The sequence below is a fragment of the Anser brachyrhynchus genome (assembly GCF_964034855.1).
Source record: "Anser brachyrhynchus genome assembly, chromosome: 12".
In the NCBI taxonomy this organism is placed as follows: Eukaryota; Metazoa; Chordata; class Aves; order Anseriformes; family Anatidae; genus Anser; species Anser brachyrhynchus.
In genome coordinates this window covers 6,795,538-6,810,853 of record NC_137707.1, presented here as the reverse complement: position 1 = coordinate 6,810,853, position 15,316 = coordinate 6,795,538, and the positions used below count along the sequence as shown (strand labels likewise).

The window sequence follows — 15,316 nt, the reverse complement described above, 5'->3', positions numbered from 1 at the left end:
CTCTTAGCACTGAAATACTGCAGTGCTGTTGTTTACCTTTAGGACATAATGCATACTTTATGCGATACAGATGGTTAGGGTAGGATGACTGTCTGACAAATGATTTCCACATTCCCACTGAGCACAATTCATGGAACACTAGACACTGAATACTAAGAGACTGCCAGAGGAAGAAAACCAACAACTAGCTTTTCCTACTGTACTGCTTCTAGATTAATACTATTTTTGTATTTCAAATATTCACTTAATCTATTTTCTTCTGGATTATTTCTATTATTCTATTATTTTTATTTTTGTATTTCAAATATAGACTTAATCTATTTTCTTGAGCATGGCACATCCCTCCAATTGGTCACCTATGGAGTATTTCAGCAGCTTCCTGGACCAGAAGTGATCACATCACTAAAGTTTCCCTCCCCATATATTTTCCAATGAGAATATATTTGCCTAAGAGAATTTTAATACTCCCAGTAATACCTGCATGAAAATTGGCTCTTGATGATGCATGACTTTTTATCCCTAGCAAGAGATGATTTAGAAGGTGTAATTTCTCAGAGGAACCTGCAGAGTGATGGGAGCAGCAGGACAGAAGAATGTTCAAGCTGCTTTTTCTAGCCAGATATGCATGCTGTTAGTGGGGAGGGAGTGAGCCACATAGGTCAGTGTCTCAAGGAGTGCATCAAAATATTACCCAAAGGCGTCCAAGCGCTGCAGTGCGTTGGTGTGGTTGCACTGCCACCTGCTGCAGCTTCATGTGATTACAGTCTCTGTCCAACACCATATATATATATATTATTTTCTTAGAACGCCTGCAAAAGACTACACTGGGAAGATGTAGCTACAAATGCTCACAGCTGGGTTTGGTTTTACAAATCGATGCGAACCTGTCAGCATATGAGTGCGGGATCAAAAGCACGGAGGTAGGTCAGTGGGCACGCTCCACCTCAGCTGGTAATGGATGAGGTACTGCCTCACCTGTCACAGCCACAAAGGGGGCCTTTCTTTGACTGCCAGAAGATCCCATAAGTGTCTGCCAACCCACTAACCTGCGGTGCTGCAGCCTTTGCAGCTGGCCACATTGGTGCCCCCAGATGACTCCGGTTTGGCAGAGGGGCCTGCACAGCGAGGCAGATGAGCTAGCTTGGCTGTTAATCAAGCTGAGGTGCTTCTTCTGGGGGATGGACAAGCCGGGCCTTCCGCACCAAGTGGGGCAGCATGGAGGTGCTCTGATTATTGCAGTGAGGACTGAGGATGTCAACCCCAAAAGCAGGGGTGACAAGGCTCTGTGGTGTCCCACAGCCATGGCAGCCAGCCTGGGCATGGGGACAGGAGGTCAGAAGCAGCAGGTGCCAGGCAGCAGCTCATCCCATGGCTTACAACTTCACCTAAGCACCACTAAAGACAAAAAGTTTAAGGAATGGTTCACTTTTCATTGCTTTCTGGGGCTTCGTTGTGGCGCAGTTCTGCGGCTTCTCTAAACAGATGGCTAGAAACGCTTCACACCCCCAACACCTCAGCTTCGCGTGGAGATTTCAACTCAGTCCCGGGTCCCCGAGGGGACGGACGCCCCGTGGCACACAAAACACCCGCAGGACCGAGGGTGAAGCCGCTGCTCAGCCGCGGTCCCCTCCTCAGGAGCGACACGGAGATGGCAGAGGGGGGCTCCCGCCACCCCAGTCACAGCCCGGCGCCCCCGGACTACATCTCCCATGGTACTCGCGGGCCGCCGCGCAGCGCCATTGGCAGGGCCGGCCGGAATGGGGCGTTCGCCGGGCGCCCGCTGCCAGGCGGGCGGGCGGGCAGAGAGGCGCGGGGCTGAGGGTTGACCCCTGCCTAATGGCGGCACTGAAGTACGCGGGGCTGGAGGACACGGACAGCGAGGAGGAGCTGCCGCCGGGCTGGGAGGAGCGCACCACCAGGGACGGCTGGGTTTACTACGCCAAGTAAGGGCCGGGCCGGAGGTCGAGCATGCCTGGAGCCCTGTGCCCGGGGGCAGGCTCCGTGAGGAGGGGATCGGGGCACTAACACCACCGCCCCGGGGCATCCCCTCAGCGCGGGGTCGGGGCTGGGGCCGCCATTTCGTGGCCGCCGCCCGCCTCAGGAGAGCCCCGGCCTGGGCACGGCACGGAGGGTCGTGAGGCAGTCGTGGCTGCTGCAGCGCACTTCTGGCATCAGTACTTATCCACACGGGCAGCGGGGCCTTAGAAAGAATTGTTTCTTAGTTTTCCCCCTTGCAGGAGTAGAGAAGGAAGGCGCGCAATGGAAGCGAAATGTGACAAGCGCTCTCCCTTGGCTCTTCAGTGTGCTACAGCTTTGACAGGAGATCAAAATGTGCGTTTGGCACTGTCAGCTATGCCACTGGAAGTTATTGCATCCTCACCAGTCACAAAAGGGGATGTGTTGTAGGGTTAGCTAGCTTAGTGGGTAACATATATAAGTATTTTCTGTCTTGTGGTTTCTATATCCATGCTGATCTTGCAGTCTGTTCAAAGCTGCAAGGTTCACTCCTGTAAAAAGAGGGAGAAGTACACTGCAGTCTCACCTGTGGTGGGTTTGCTTCTTCCTTCCAGGTTCTGATTCACAGCGGGCAACACACTTTTCAGTTTCTGGTGTTTAAACACTGCAAATTGTATCTGGACATTTGTTTATCTTAGGTCAAGTTCCTGTAAGTTTCTTTTGACTTCAAAAGCTCTTTCAAAAACAAGTCACTGTAAAAGTGGCAAACCTACAAAGTAAAAAAACACTGCTTCTTGTGATGTGTAGTTTTTACGCAGTTAATTCAGTAGGTCTGGTTGTTAGCTGTTGTGAAGATGAACTAACTATTCAACTTAATGGCACCGTACGTCTTTACTAGCTGAGAACCTTTCCCAGTGTGCCTAAAATAGGTGAGATGAAAAGGTGTTGTACTGCTGCTGCCTTCCGTATAAGCTCTGTGTTAACTCAGCATAGTACGGAAATGTGTTTTTAAGCCTCATCGACAATATGAACTTTAAACCTAGCTAGGGTTAATTTGATTTAAGATCTTTAAAGCTCTTTGTGATGAGTCAGCTGTGTGCATGGCCAGTTAACAAAGCTCAGTGGGCATACATTTGTTTGATAAGCTGTGATAATTTGGTTATATATTGCACATCAGGCAGGAGGAACTTGGGATCATACCTGTAGTATATGAGTGTCCTGAAGTTCAGGTGCTATTGCAGGTCACACAGATACGCTTAGGGAATCTCAGACTGCCGCCAGTGCTTCCCGTAGTAGAATGCTGTATGCTGCCTACTGTGGGGGTGAACAGCATGATTATTATCTGAAGGAAAAGTTACATATGTTGTGTATACATTGCTGTTTGTACTTGATCTGTAGTCTACTGCTTATTTGTGTATCTATCAATAATACTGTTAGTTTGCATTTCAGACTTGGGCAACTGTCAGTTTTGGGACACTGTTACAAATAATCCCTGATGTAAAAAAAATAAAAAATAAAAAATAAATAATAGGCAAGCTGACTTCAGCACCTTGGGTCATGTTTCAGTGCACATCACTTTGCTTGTTAGTCTCTGGTGAAGAAAGCCTTATGGTGTAGTTACTTTATATTAATTCTTGCAGTTATTTAAGTGAACAAAAGATCTCTGAATTATGAGATGTGATGGCATTATTGTCTCCTTTAAGTAAATAGTCTGTTACTCAGGGCATTTGAATAAACTTTCTTGTCTGAAGCTGTGATTGCTTGTGTAGAAATCTAGGCTTATTTACGTTACAACTTGCAAATGCTTTGTTATTAGACAAACATTTTAGAAGGGTGCTTTTGCTACTTAAAAACTTTCTAGTATTTCCACTAGTTTCTGATAAATTCTTTTAGAAAAAAAAAGGTATTAAACAAGCTCTGTTTACTCTATTAAAAATTGGATTTTACCAGAAAAAGCATTATTAGGCAATTTTTTAATCTTAAACTTTTTTTTCTCTCCTACAGTCACCTGGAAGAAAAAACACAGTGGGAACATCCTAAGTCTGGGAAGAGGAAACGTGTTGCAGGAGGTTTGTGTTAAGCTTTTGTAATGAAGTGAATTATGTTACAAACATCAGTTGGAGTTTATGCAGGAACTAGATTTCATATTGATCTTCTAGTTGATACTAATCACCTAGGCAAGCTAAGCTTGGAAAATACATCTGATTTCAGTGACGTTTAACTTCTGTGATTGTGTCTGTGTAGACTGATTGCTTTGCAGATATATAGCTTTCTTGTATTGCTCAATAAAGCCCAAGTACTAATTCCAGGATAAAGAGATTCTTTTACTGTGATGCATTACAGGCTGGGATATTGAGGTTGGATTCTGATGGCCCAGTGTCTATTAGATATCGTTTATGGTTAGATTATATTCGTAACTGCCCATCAAAGAATATCTCTGACAAAGAGGGAAGTCCCATTAGTTTCCACTTTTACTCATTTTCCCTGACCCTGTTGAACTTTTGTGTCAGAAAAAAAGTTAGTCTCTCTTGCAGGACTCTTCCAAAGGCATATGACTTCTTAAGGACCTTGGATCAGTGCCTTAAATCAGATCTTCCCAGAAGTTTCTGTATCGTGTACTTAGGGATGGTTCTGCAAGGTTGGAAATTAAAGCCAAAAAAACTTATGCTGCCCTACCTAATTTGAGTTGGAGTGTGGTTTTGGAGAAAATAAAGCTTTGTCTTCATTGATATGATTTTTAGATAGGTTGACTGACTGGATATTTGTGGAAAAGCTTAACTAAATGTTAAAAAATACTGATTGCAGACGAAGCTTTTCCATTGAAAGTGTTTTGTGTTGATGCATAAACGGTGCAGGACTGTAACACTTGGAGTATGTTGATACTATGTGGTGATACTATGTAGTTAACAATATAAATGTCCCTGTTATGCTTAGTTTGGGTAATGAAAAGGGAAAGTGGCCATTGTAAAAGGATATGCCAGGTGATACTCTATTATTACTCAGTTGAGGTTTTTTGATTTATGCTTTGTTTGTTTTATTCTGGAGAAGAATTAAAGCCCTTGAGGAAAGACTATTCTGTTGACAAGCCATATTTCTCTTGGTAATGTGACTATAACTCAAATGTTCTCAATAGATCTTAGGCTGATTGAATTATAATTGAATACATTTAGCCAGGATTAGAAATACTGCAGATACTGTCTGTTCAGTAATTCTGTACAGTATTTTTCAGAAGGACTTTCTAAAGATCTATCGGTTTTGTTCTTTTATCTGTCCTTCCAACTTTGATTTAACATATCCCGTGCCCACTTCAGGATTCTTACTCTCCAATTTTTGGTATGTGCTATATACAAGTTTTCCTACATTAGTTGAGTATTCTGGTGATTTACTTCATCAGGGTTGGATAATAAAAACTGTGTGCAGTATAGGCATTTGTATGCCTATACACACTAAGAAGCACGGTCACATTTGGCTGGTTTGTGCTATAACATGAAGTAATCTGTATACAGAATTTCCAGATTATACTTAATATGCTGGTCATTACAGTTGTACCAGATCTCCTGTAGGTTGTACTTGTGTTAGAGAGCGTGTGTGTGTGGTTAACAAAGCAGTCCTTGTTTCAAGTTCCAATATTCAAGTGCGGCAGGTGGCTGCATTACGTACAGAAATAATGCAAACTTTACCAGCATCTGTTTGAGAAATCATATAAACTTCAAATCTCATTGTACTCTAATGCCTATAAAAATGTAATGTCCTATGTTTTTCCTAGGTCTGCCATATGGATGGGAGCAGGAGACTGATGAAAGTGGACAGGTTTATTTTGTAGAGTAAGTATGTAAGAGTAAGACATTTGTAAATAGGACTTCAGGATCAGTATGTAAATGTTACAGATTTAGCTATGCCTAAACACCCATTTGTGGTTTGCTGAATTCTTTCATGTACATAGAAATACTAGCTTGGGTTGCAGATTTAAGTGACTTGCAACTCAAATTATCAGTTGATCTTCAGGCAATGTTTATGTAGTTCGTTTTGTTTATGTAACTTTACAAATGAAGTCTATATAACTTAAAAAACATAACCAGAACTTCATGGCTGATAACATTGCAATATTGCTTTAAAGATAAAAGATGAAAACAGAATTGCTCTGCCTCTGACTCACTTGCAATGTAAAGCACAGGAAAAAAAAAAAGAGGAAGAGAATCGAGCTAGTAGGGAATTTTAGAAGACTGAGAGAAGTTCACAGAAGCAGAAGGAGATTTCTTGGAATGTCTTCTTTCTGGAATATTTAGCTTAAACTGACTTGGCAGAATGAAGAATATTCACAGGCTAGAATAGTGTAGCCTCTTTGTCTGAAGAAAGCTAAAACTTTGTAATAGAGAGGTGAACCTGACCAGATCATGCTATTTACATAGCTGATTTGAACTTTTCAGTTGTTTGAAGGAGGAAAAAAAAATAGTACTGAGCTACATTTCTTGTCGGTATATTGCTTCAAATGAGTGGTACAGACCCATTTCTTAAAGCTCTTTAAAGAACATGTCTTCCCTAATATAATGTGTTTTTTCCAATAACAGAATGTTCCTTTATATATTAGTGGTTCACATCAAGTCCAGAATGGGATTGCAATGTATCTGTATACCGTTCTTAATAGACACTGTCACGATCAGGAAAATGGTTAATTAAATTTATCCTAATTATTTTTTTTTAACAAAACTTGGAAAAACTATTTTGGTACATTTAAATAATAAATTGAAATTGTTGAAATGCATTTAAAATCCAAATACAGAATACAGAAGGGTCAAGGCAGTTTATTTTGTGTGTTCTTTTACAGCCACATAAACAAAAGAACTACCTATCTTGACCCAAGATTGGCCTTTACCGTTGAAGATAATCCAGTAAAGCCACCTACTAGACAAAAATATGATGGAAACAGTACTGCAATGGAAATACTTCAGGGACGTGATTTGAGTGAAAAAGTGGTTATAATCACAGGAGCAAACTCAGGAATAGGTAGGTTAACGTTACACATACAGTAAAATATGATTATTTTACAGGCTACTTTGAAGTAATCAGTTGTATCCTTGTATCTATACACTATATATACAAGGACATAGCATATATACAATGTATACTATGATATACATAGTATACTCTGTGGTATTTGAACTTATTTTGCATTACATTCATATAAACCCTCTAATACAGCAATCTTTGTCCAGGTTTGTATACTGTTTTTTTTAAAAGTGTAGGGAATCTGAAGTTTAGAGAAGAGCCACAGGAATGACGAAGTTTTAAAACAACTGATTCTTGTCTAGAAAGTACTGATGGAGGCATTTTACATCTTATTATTAAGGGAGGCTGTTAAGGGGAAGTAAATAGTTTCTTTAGTCTCAGTGGCGAGGACAAGGAGTAAGGTTTGTATTGCTGCAAGGGAGTTCAGATAAAGTATTCAGAAAAACTTTCTAATGGCAACAAGTAAGCTCAGGTAAAGATTTTTCTAAGGAGGCCGCTTATCTCCGAAGGTATTTTCAACTTGATGATGAACTTGTATTGGAATGCCATAGTGGGTACTCCGTTGGGGTAAAAAATGATGTTTGTCCTTCCAAAATCTCTCTTAGTTCCATTTTCTAGCTTGTTCAAGCTGGTTTATAAATACTATTAGAGGTGCATTTAGCCTAGGTATCAGTTATATAATATTTCTATAGCTGGTGAGTATTTGAGAGATTTTTACTAGCTGCTTTTGTTTCATTTTTAAAATAAAGTTGTGGTGCTTGGGGGCCTTTCTCTTTCTTCTGAGAAGACAAGATTTCTTCTCCAACTTAATTTGCTAGGCTGTTTGAAGTTTTACTCAGCTACCTGCACAGGATATGTTATGTTCGTGGCTTAAATTTGTGGAGGAGCCAAAAATCTTAAAACACCATTGTGGGTTAGTGTCACATTGTGGATCTCAGTGGTAAATGATGGGATCCACCTAAATCCTAGATAACTGTTCATCTTTTTGCTCCTCTCTTGTGGTTTGCATTTTTCTTTGTGGTGGTACTACATGAATATTGAAAACTCTTATGCAAACTATTTGATGTCTTATTAGAGCAGGATCTTGACTTAATGCATTTTTGAGGACACTGGAAAAGCAGAGTGTTATCCCACAAGAACCAGATGAAGAATGTAGAGCTTTACTGTAGCTTACAATTTATGCATTACCAACCAGCATACATCTTGCAGTCATTGCAAGATATGATATTACACATTGGCACTGCAGTTAGTGCAGCAAGTGTTGTACTTAGTGAGAAATTTGTGTTTTTCAGTAAGTTTTACATTCCACGTTTTTAGTACAGCATGTCTTTAGATTGTGTCCAGCAGTAGAATTTGCTTTGTATGCAACTGTGCAGTTTCAGAACACTTAAGAATTACCTGGGCTTCAGCAGGAGAAGCGCTACTGCTCAGACTTGCTGAGTGAGCTGGAAGTGTTTCATATATGTCAAAGGATTAATCCAAGGTGTATGATGCTTTTGTCAAGATTTTTTTTTTCCCTGTTTCTCCCTTAATTCGTAATCAGGAGTGATCACAAATAAGCAAGTATATTCTTGCATCAGATCTTTTTTGCCTGTGGCTATTGAGTATAAGAACAAGTTGTAACATGTGAAGAGCATCTGAAATAATAAAGAATTGCTGTTTATTGGTACCTGCTGAATAAACTCATCAGTTGCCTAAGTAGTATGCATGCTATGGTTTTGGCCTGTTCTTTCTTCTAACTAATGTTAATGTGTGTAAGCACACTTACACAGAAATATTTGTTTACTATGGTTCAGCTCTGTTGGTTTATCTACACACACATGCAGTTGACCTATATTACAGACACTATGAACTATACACAATTCTTTGTTTTATTGTTTTGTACCCCTTGTCAGCGGCATACCAAGGACAGCTGAAGCATTAGTGAAATAAGCCTTGAGCATGTACTTCTGTATGAGGCTAGGACATAAGGAATCCAAAACTATGAAGCTGACGTACAGAATGCAAGTGATTAAGATGATATTATGGCCTACATAACTTGCATATCATGATACATTTAATATTGCTGTAGTTTTGGGCTTTTTATTAGACATTATTTACCAATTGCTATGGGGCAAGGATTAAGAAGAAAGCAGTTCTGGGGTTTACATTTGTTATGTAACTATGGAACTCTTAGCAAACTGCTTTGAACATGTCTGTATCATGTAATGGATTCCGATGCAGCAGTTCCTGTGAGCTTTAGTGTGTCTACACTTTTTTTTAAGGAATCCATGTGGAAATACTAATCGCTAGCTTGAGCGGGGTGGGGTCTTCTCTGATTTTAGAGCTTACTCCTGGTTAGCTGAGGATTTCAGTTCTGTGCTCTCTTTTGTGTTGTAGATATTCTGTTTAATCTCTTTGCTTATTTTAGACTTATTATTTCCCTCCCCCAGTATTTGAAGGAATAAGCAATTACTGTGTTTTTACAACACCAGCATGCTTTTTTTTTTTGAGAGGGAAGTGTGAATATTTCCAAGGAAATATTACTGTCCATGAAGTAGAAAGTGATTGAAAGAAAATATTTCACCTGTATATTTGTACTTAATGTCCAAAAAATCTCATCATTTTTATTACTGTCAAAATTAGTTTAATTGATATATTTGAAAATAACTTCATGGGAGCTGTAACTGTTAAGAAGCTTTAAGTTTCAAAATGGGTAGAACAAAGATCAAGGTGTAAGGGGGTAGAAAATGGAGAAAAATGTATTTTGAATTATTGCACTGCTGGATGCTCAAGATCATTTGGAAAATGCTGAGGATCTGATGCAAGATGGGTAAACAAATTATTTTTTTTCATTTATCCATATACACTGCTTTAGGATAGCAAATTTTAAAAATAGATCAGTAAACTAGAGAATGATATTGTAATTGATTTTGTCAGTCTGATACTAGGAATCTATTGTAGCTTGCCAAAACTTTTTTTCCCTCCGAGGAGTTGAAAAATTGCCCCGTACTCCAAAGACACTGGTTACTAAGGGAATATTTGGATGTCATCAGCTATCAGCAGAGGTAGTGTTTTAATGGCATCATGCATACTGGCTTCTCAGATGTTACTTCATTGCATTTATATTTCCTAGTGTGCCTCTAAAACTGGGAGACTCCCTCTGATCTGTGCTTCTTCAGGTCACATCAGAAAATGTTTGTAGTTTACGAAGTTTCTGTTACTTCATGCTAATACAAAATTATGAAGAATTCAGGCAGGCTGTTCTAGAGTAACTGTATACAGCGTTCTGTATACAGAAACAAAGTGGTGCTTTCTATACTTCTTCATCTGGTATTTTTTTCCCACTTAAGTCCTTTTCAATTTTCAGCTTCTGATGTGCAACTTCCATTCATTACTGAATAGGCATATAGTCTGTAAGAATGTCTTAGATCACATACCAACTTTCTTAACCTAGTTCTTCAAACTGCTGCAAAAAGTGGTAGAAAAGTGGTATACTAAAAAAATTTAGAATAATAAATAATTACCGATTCATTAGTTTTCATTAGCAACTTGGGAAAGGTTAATTAATTGCTTTTTTTCTTCTGACAGTGCAGTATAAATGTTCTTCCATCTTTCTTTTTAAGCCAAAGCAAGTTTAGCCTGAGTATCACATTGAAAATTTAGATAACTTTATTCACAATAAAGCTGGTGTAGTAAAACAAAATAAGACTCTCACCAAATACTCCAGTTTTACAGTCCTTCTGGTTTTAAAAGTTTCTTGTTCTGTGTACATTTAAACTTGAGTACTGTAAACTGGCAGTTCATTCTCTTAAAGTCATTAAGACATTTCAGTGTGAACAATTAAAGCAGCATGTGCTTTTGCACGTGTGTTTTTGTTTCGTTTTAAAGGTCTCAACATCAGGTTATAGAGAAATACTTTCCAGCCTGCTTCTTGTGAGTGAAACCATACTTTCTAAGTTTTCCACTAGAGGGCTCTGTTGCTCTTTGAAAATGTTAAACAAAAGCGACCTGGTGCTTTTTCTTGTTTTTAGTAAATGCTTCTGAAATTTTGTTGTTTATATATTCTTAATTATCCGGGCTAGAATTCAAAATTTTAAACAGCATGTCAGCTATTCCTGTAGGTTTTATTTTGTAGAAAGACTTGGTATTTTCAACTATGTGTAAGCAATCTTGTTAACTAAATTTTTTAAAGAATATTTGATTTTAACATCAGGTAGACAGTGGTGTAACTAATGTATTTTTCTGTGTCTTCTGTATATATTGCTGTTTGTTTTTAAGATTCACATAGCAACATGACCTTGAAACTGTTTTATTTTCTATACCGGGTACAGTTGCATTTAACCTTTTGTGACTGTTAGAGTATGAACAGTCAAAATGTACAGTATGAACAGGCAAAATGTAAGTAGTATTGTGATATATTATGAAAGGGCAAAATATGTATGTTCTGTGCAGTTGGATAGATTCCACAAGTTACTCTCTTTAATATTTTTCCAAGACTTTTGTCACAGAACTGTGTTACCAAAAGCAAACTTCAAGTCTAGTTTTGTTCTTTTGCTATGTGAAGGTCAAAAGAAATTTGTTAATCATTTTTTATAAGCGATGCCCAGATCAAGCACAGATTGTCTCAAGAAAACGAAAAATATTTTTGGCTTTGAGCTGCTTGAATTTTTCAAATGCTGAAGAAAATCCAGAAGCTTCACTTATGTTATTTACTATATTGTTTTTCTTGATTATGCTTTACCAGAGACACTGTAATTTTATAATAATTGAAATCTGTTAGATTATTTCTTCAAAATAATTGTCAGTTAACGTTTGGTTAAATGGAATTCTCTCTTATCTGGCACTTTTATTGCTGTGAAATGCTCTCCCTTAGCCAGGAGAAAAGTTGTATAATGGGTACTATTAATCAGTACTTAAAAGGTGAGTTGCTGCTTCAGTGAGTTTTCAGTTTCCATGTACTTCTGGTGTGAGAAGTTAGCTTAATTTCTTTTATTATTATTATTATTTTTTTTTACTGATGCCAAAGGTTGGGAGATGTGCTTATAATTTATCAAAATTAAACATCTGCTTTATGACTTATCAAACTGTTTTGGATAACCGGCCCTCTAATTTATGAATGATAAACAGCCATTTTCCTGTTCTATTCGTCTCCCATAGCTTTTTTCTATTGATGACTAGTGTATTATTTCATCTGGAAAGTTAGCTTAACGTAGTTAATAATTAAAAATATGTGCAAGTTAGCTTGTAGCATGCCATTTAGTTTTTCCAATCCTAGACGTTTAAGTTACAGCTAAAATGATTAGTAAATCAGAAGATGCCATGTTGTAATAAAGTGTACTTTTACAAACAAAGGAAATGCAAAGCAACCTCTCCTTTTTGTTAAGGACTAAAATACAGTTAGTAGCTACATTCTTTCATTGTTCTTTAAAACTGATTGATGCTACATCCGTTGCATCCCCTTAAACAAATGTAACCAATACTTGAAGATGGGGTATGTGTTACTGGGTTAAGAGAATTACACCTAAAACTCTTTTTTGAGCTCAAATATCAGAACAGAATTGAAGTGCATTGTAGATTTATTTATTGAGCTGTATTCCAAGTATCAAGTGTCATAGTTGATTGCAGTGGGAGTTTGCATATGCACACAAGCATAGCTAAACACTGAAACTGTAGAAGGTAATGTTTTTACAATAGGAAAATTGATAATTAACTTAGTATTAATCATCGTGGTAACATGTAAATTATTAGATTTTATTCAACCACGGTGGTGCCTTTGTGATAAACGCAAATTGCATAGCTACATAATTTTAACATATGCCTTTCAATGCATCACCTGCATTTAATTCAGAAATCTTCCCTTGTATAGGGTGTTGTAGGTGTGGTCAGTCTTTGTTGCATTTCTTATGCCAATTAAGTAATGTCTATTTAATTTTGCTCCCCTTTTGTGTAGTAGCTTAAACTTTTAACTTCTTGTTAAGATTGTTTTAAGTCTCCAATGCATGCTGGGCTAGCTTTCACCAAAATGCTCCAAATCTATCAAGAATGGAGATAGATGAGATTATGCAAAAGAACACCTTAATTTCTTAAGGAGTAAAAAATTGCCCAGTACCTACAGTGAAGAGATTTTTGAGAATATGGGGAATTGTTCTAGTTGCACAACATGCAGAGATTACTTGTGGACAATGTAGCATTTTACTGAGCCTTGCTTTATCAGTCTTTTCAAAGAAGGTAGCATTTGCTGAATCCTAATTAAACCAGTGAATGGTCTCAAATGAGTCAAACTCAGATCATAGGGGAGGAATAAAACAGACCCTTATGAATACCAGTGAGTACTCTAATTTTAATAGTATTAGTCTGACCGTCTTAAGTATGTTCGTTGTCTTTAACTGTATTGCATGGAGTTTGGTGGTCTAAGCTTGCAGATGTTTTGTGTGAATCTGTCAGGGAGGAATTATTCAGCTCTGGTTTTTGAACTAGATCACAAATTTTCCTTGAAAAATGTTTGTTTTTCTTTGAAAGCACACAGTTTATTTTATAATTTCTCTCTTCTGTTTGCAGATGAGATGGCTTTTAAAATTATACAACTGGCAGAACTTCTACAAAGAAACAGCTAGACAGTGCTCTGCTTCAATTTCACATTGATTTCACGTGTAGTTTTAGAATTTGTCTTATGCTGTAGCACCTTAATTTTACCAGTCAGGAAAAAAAACAGCCTGTATTTGGTGGATAGTTTGTATTGGACAAAATAATCTTTAAGAGAAAGTACATCTGTCTGGTTTTGGTCTGCATTGTTATCTTTCTCAGTTCTATTTACTGTGCTCAAAGATCTCTTTAGGTGTAAACTTCTTTTCGATATGTTTTATAATGGAGAATAAACAATAATTAGTTTTTTTTTTTTTTTTTCCCTCAGTAATTGCCTATAATTTGCATTCCTTTTTCTTTTGGGAGCAGAAAAACGAGGTGCAGAATGGGGTAACAGACTTGTAACAGTACTTCTTGAATAGTCTTTTCCTAACATCTAGATTTTTTCCCCCCATTTAATGAAAAGAGTTTGTCTGAATCAAAGACAAATTTATTAATTCCTGTAGATTAGTAAGTTGAAACCTCTGCCTGTTTTTATTAAGACTTTGTGTATGTATTTCTATTGTAGCATGACGTACAGAGAGAAGAGAAGTACTGGAGCTTTGCTGCGATGCATCTTGTGTTCTCACTTAACCAGCATGACTTGTGGTGAATGAACTATTACAGCCTTTGCATGGTTGTATGTTTTCATGCTGGAAGTGTTTCACATGTGGTGAACTGGAGTGGGTATTATTTATGAATGTTTGGTTTCAAAACTTATTGTGAGGCAGACAGACCAATATATATCACCTTGGATTATTTTTCTTGGGCAAGTCCTAGCTATCCCTGACATTATTTTCATGAAATAGTTCTGCGCTTTTGAAAGCATGATAGAATTGTTCTTTGATGTATATTGTAGCTTTTTTTTGTGTGTGTGAATCGTATACTGCATATATCATGTGCTTCACTACCGCAAGCAGCGCAGTGTGTTAACAGAGAAGCACTGTTGGCCAGGGTGCAGCCAGTTGCATGAATGCTTTGCACTGGCAGAATAGAATAACCTCTATTGGGTAACTATTTTTTCCTCATGAAAAAAACAGTTTTGCAGATGTAACTTTTACAGCAGGACCTTCTGCAAGCACAGTTATGTTTTTTAGAACTGTATTCATGCCATCCTTTGCCAGTATCACTGAAAGTTTGGTTTTAAGCCCTTTTAAAATGTGGCTGGGTGGGGAAGGTGAGGAAAAAGTCATCCTTTAGCCTAATACAGTTCAGTATCAAATACTTAGGAATGTTCTTTTTGATTTCATGTTGGTATTGTGGCATCTACAGACTTACTCATTCTCATGAGGAAAAACAGCTTGCTTACTGAAGAATTCACGGAAAAATAGTTCAGAATAATCAGAGGCTTACTTTTAAAGTACTGTGATCCACGTGCGTGGACCAAACTCAGCATGGATTATCTTAAATCACAGAAATACCTGTTCTCTAAACTACAGATGTCTGTAGAGGAGTCTTTTTTTTTTTTTTTTTAAATGTCTTAAAAATCCAAGCTTGCTTTACTATTTTTTTTAAGTATTTTCTTTGTGGAAGTCCAAAACTTACTAGTAGGTATGAATTTTGCTGTACCAAAGCTTTTGGGGGAATGGGAGTACAGTTCTTCTCCAGGAGAGGCTGAATCTTGCAGGCAGTGTGTTGTTGTTGTTATTACTATCTTTTTTTAAACCAGAGTACATTATGTGGGTAATTGGTATAGAAAAGCACAGTTTATGGAGGGGAAAGTAAAGTGCCTGTGGACATTCTAACTCCT

The 15,316-nt window shown here is 37.9% G+C and overlaps 1 protein-coding gene across 13 annotated transcripts in view; it reads left to right on the top strand.

Annotated features, from left to right (window-relative positions):
• The first annotated feature begins 901 nt into the window (after window positions 1–901).
• WWOX (WW domain containing oxidoreductase) overlaps window positions 902–15,316 on the top strand; it is a 510,587-nt gene continuing 496,172 nt past the window's right edge. For 3 of the 13 annotated variants that reach the window (XR_013938395.1, XM_080552525.1, XM_080552526.1), the window contains exons 1-4: window positions 1,246–1,943; window positions 3,961–4,025; window positions 5,723–5,780; window positions 6,782–6,960. Coding sequence is in view for 12 of the 13 variants with exons in the window: in XM_080552525.1 (XP_080408651.1) it covers window positions 1,483–1,943; window positions 3,961–4,025; window positions 5,723–5,780; window positions 6,782–6,960 (763 nt within the window). In the remaining variant the exon portion in view is untranslated. Of the gene's footprint in view, window positions 921–1,240; window positions 1,944–3,128; window positions 3,310–3,960; window positions 4,026–5,722; window positions 5,781–6,781; window positions 6,961–15,316 lie in introns of those variants that run through there. The other 10 variants (XM_080552528.1, XM_080552523.1, XM_080552522.1 and 7 more) reach the window with 10 other exon arrangements.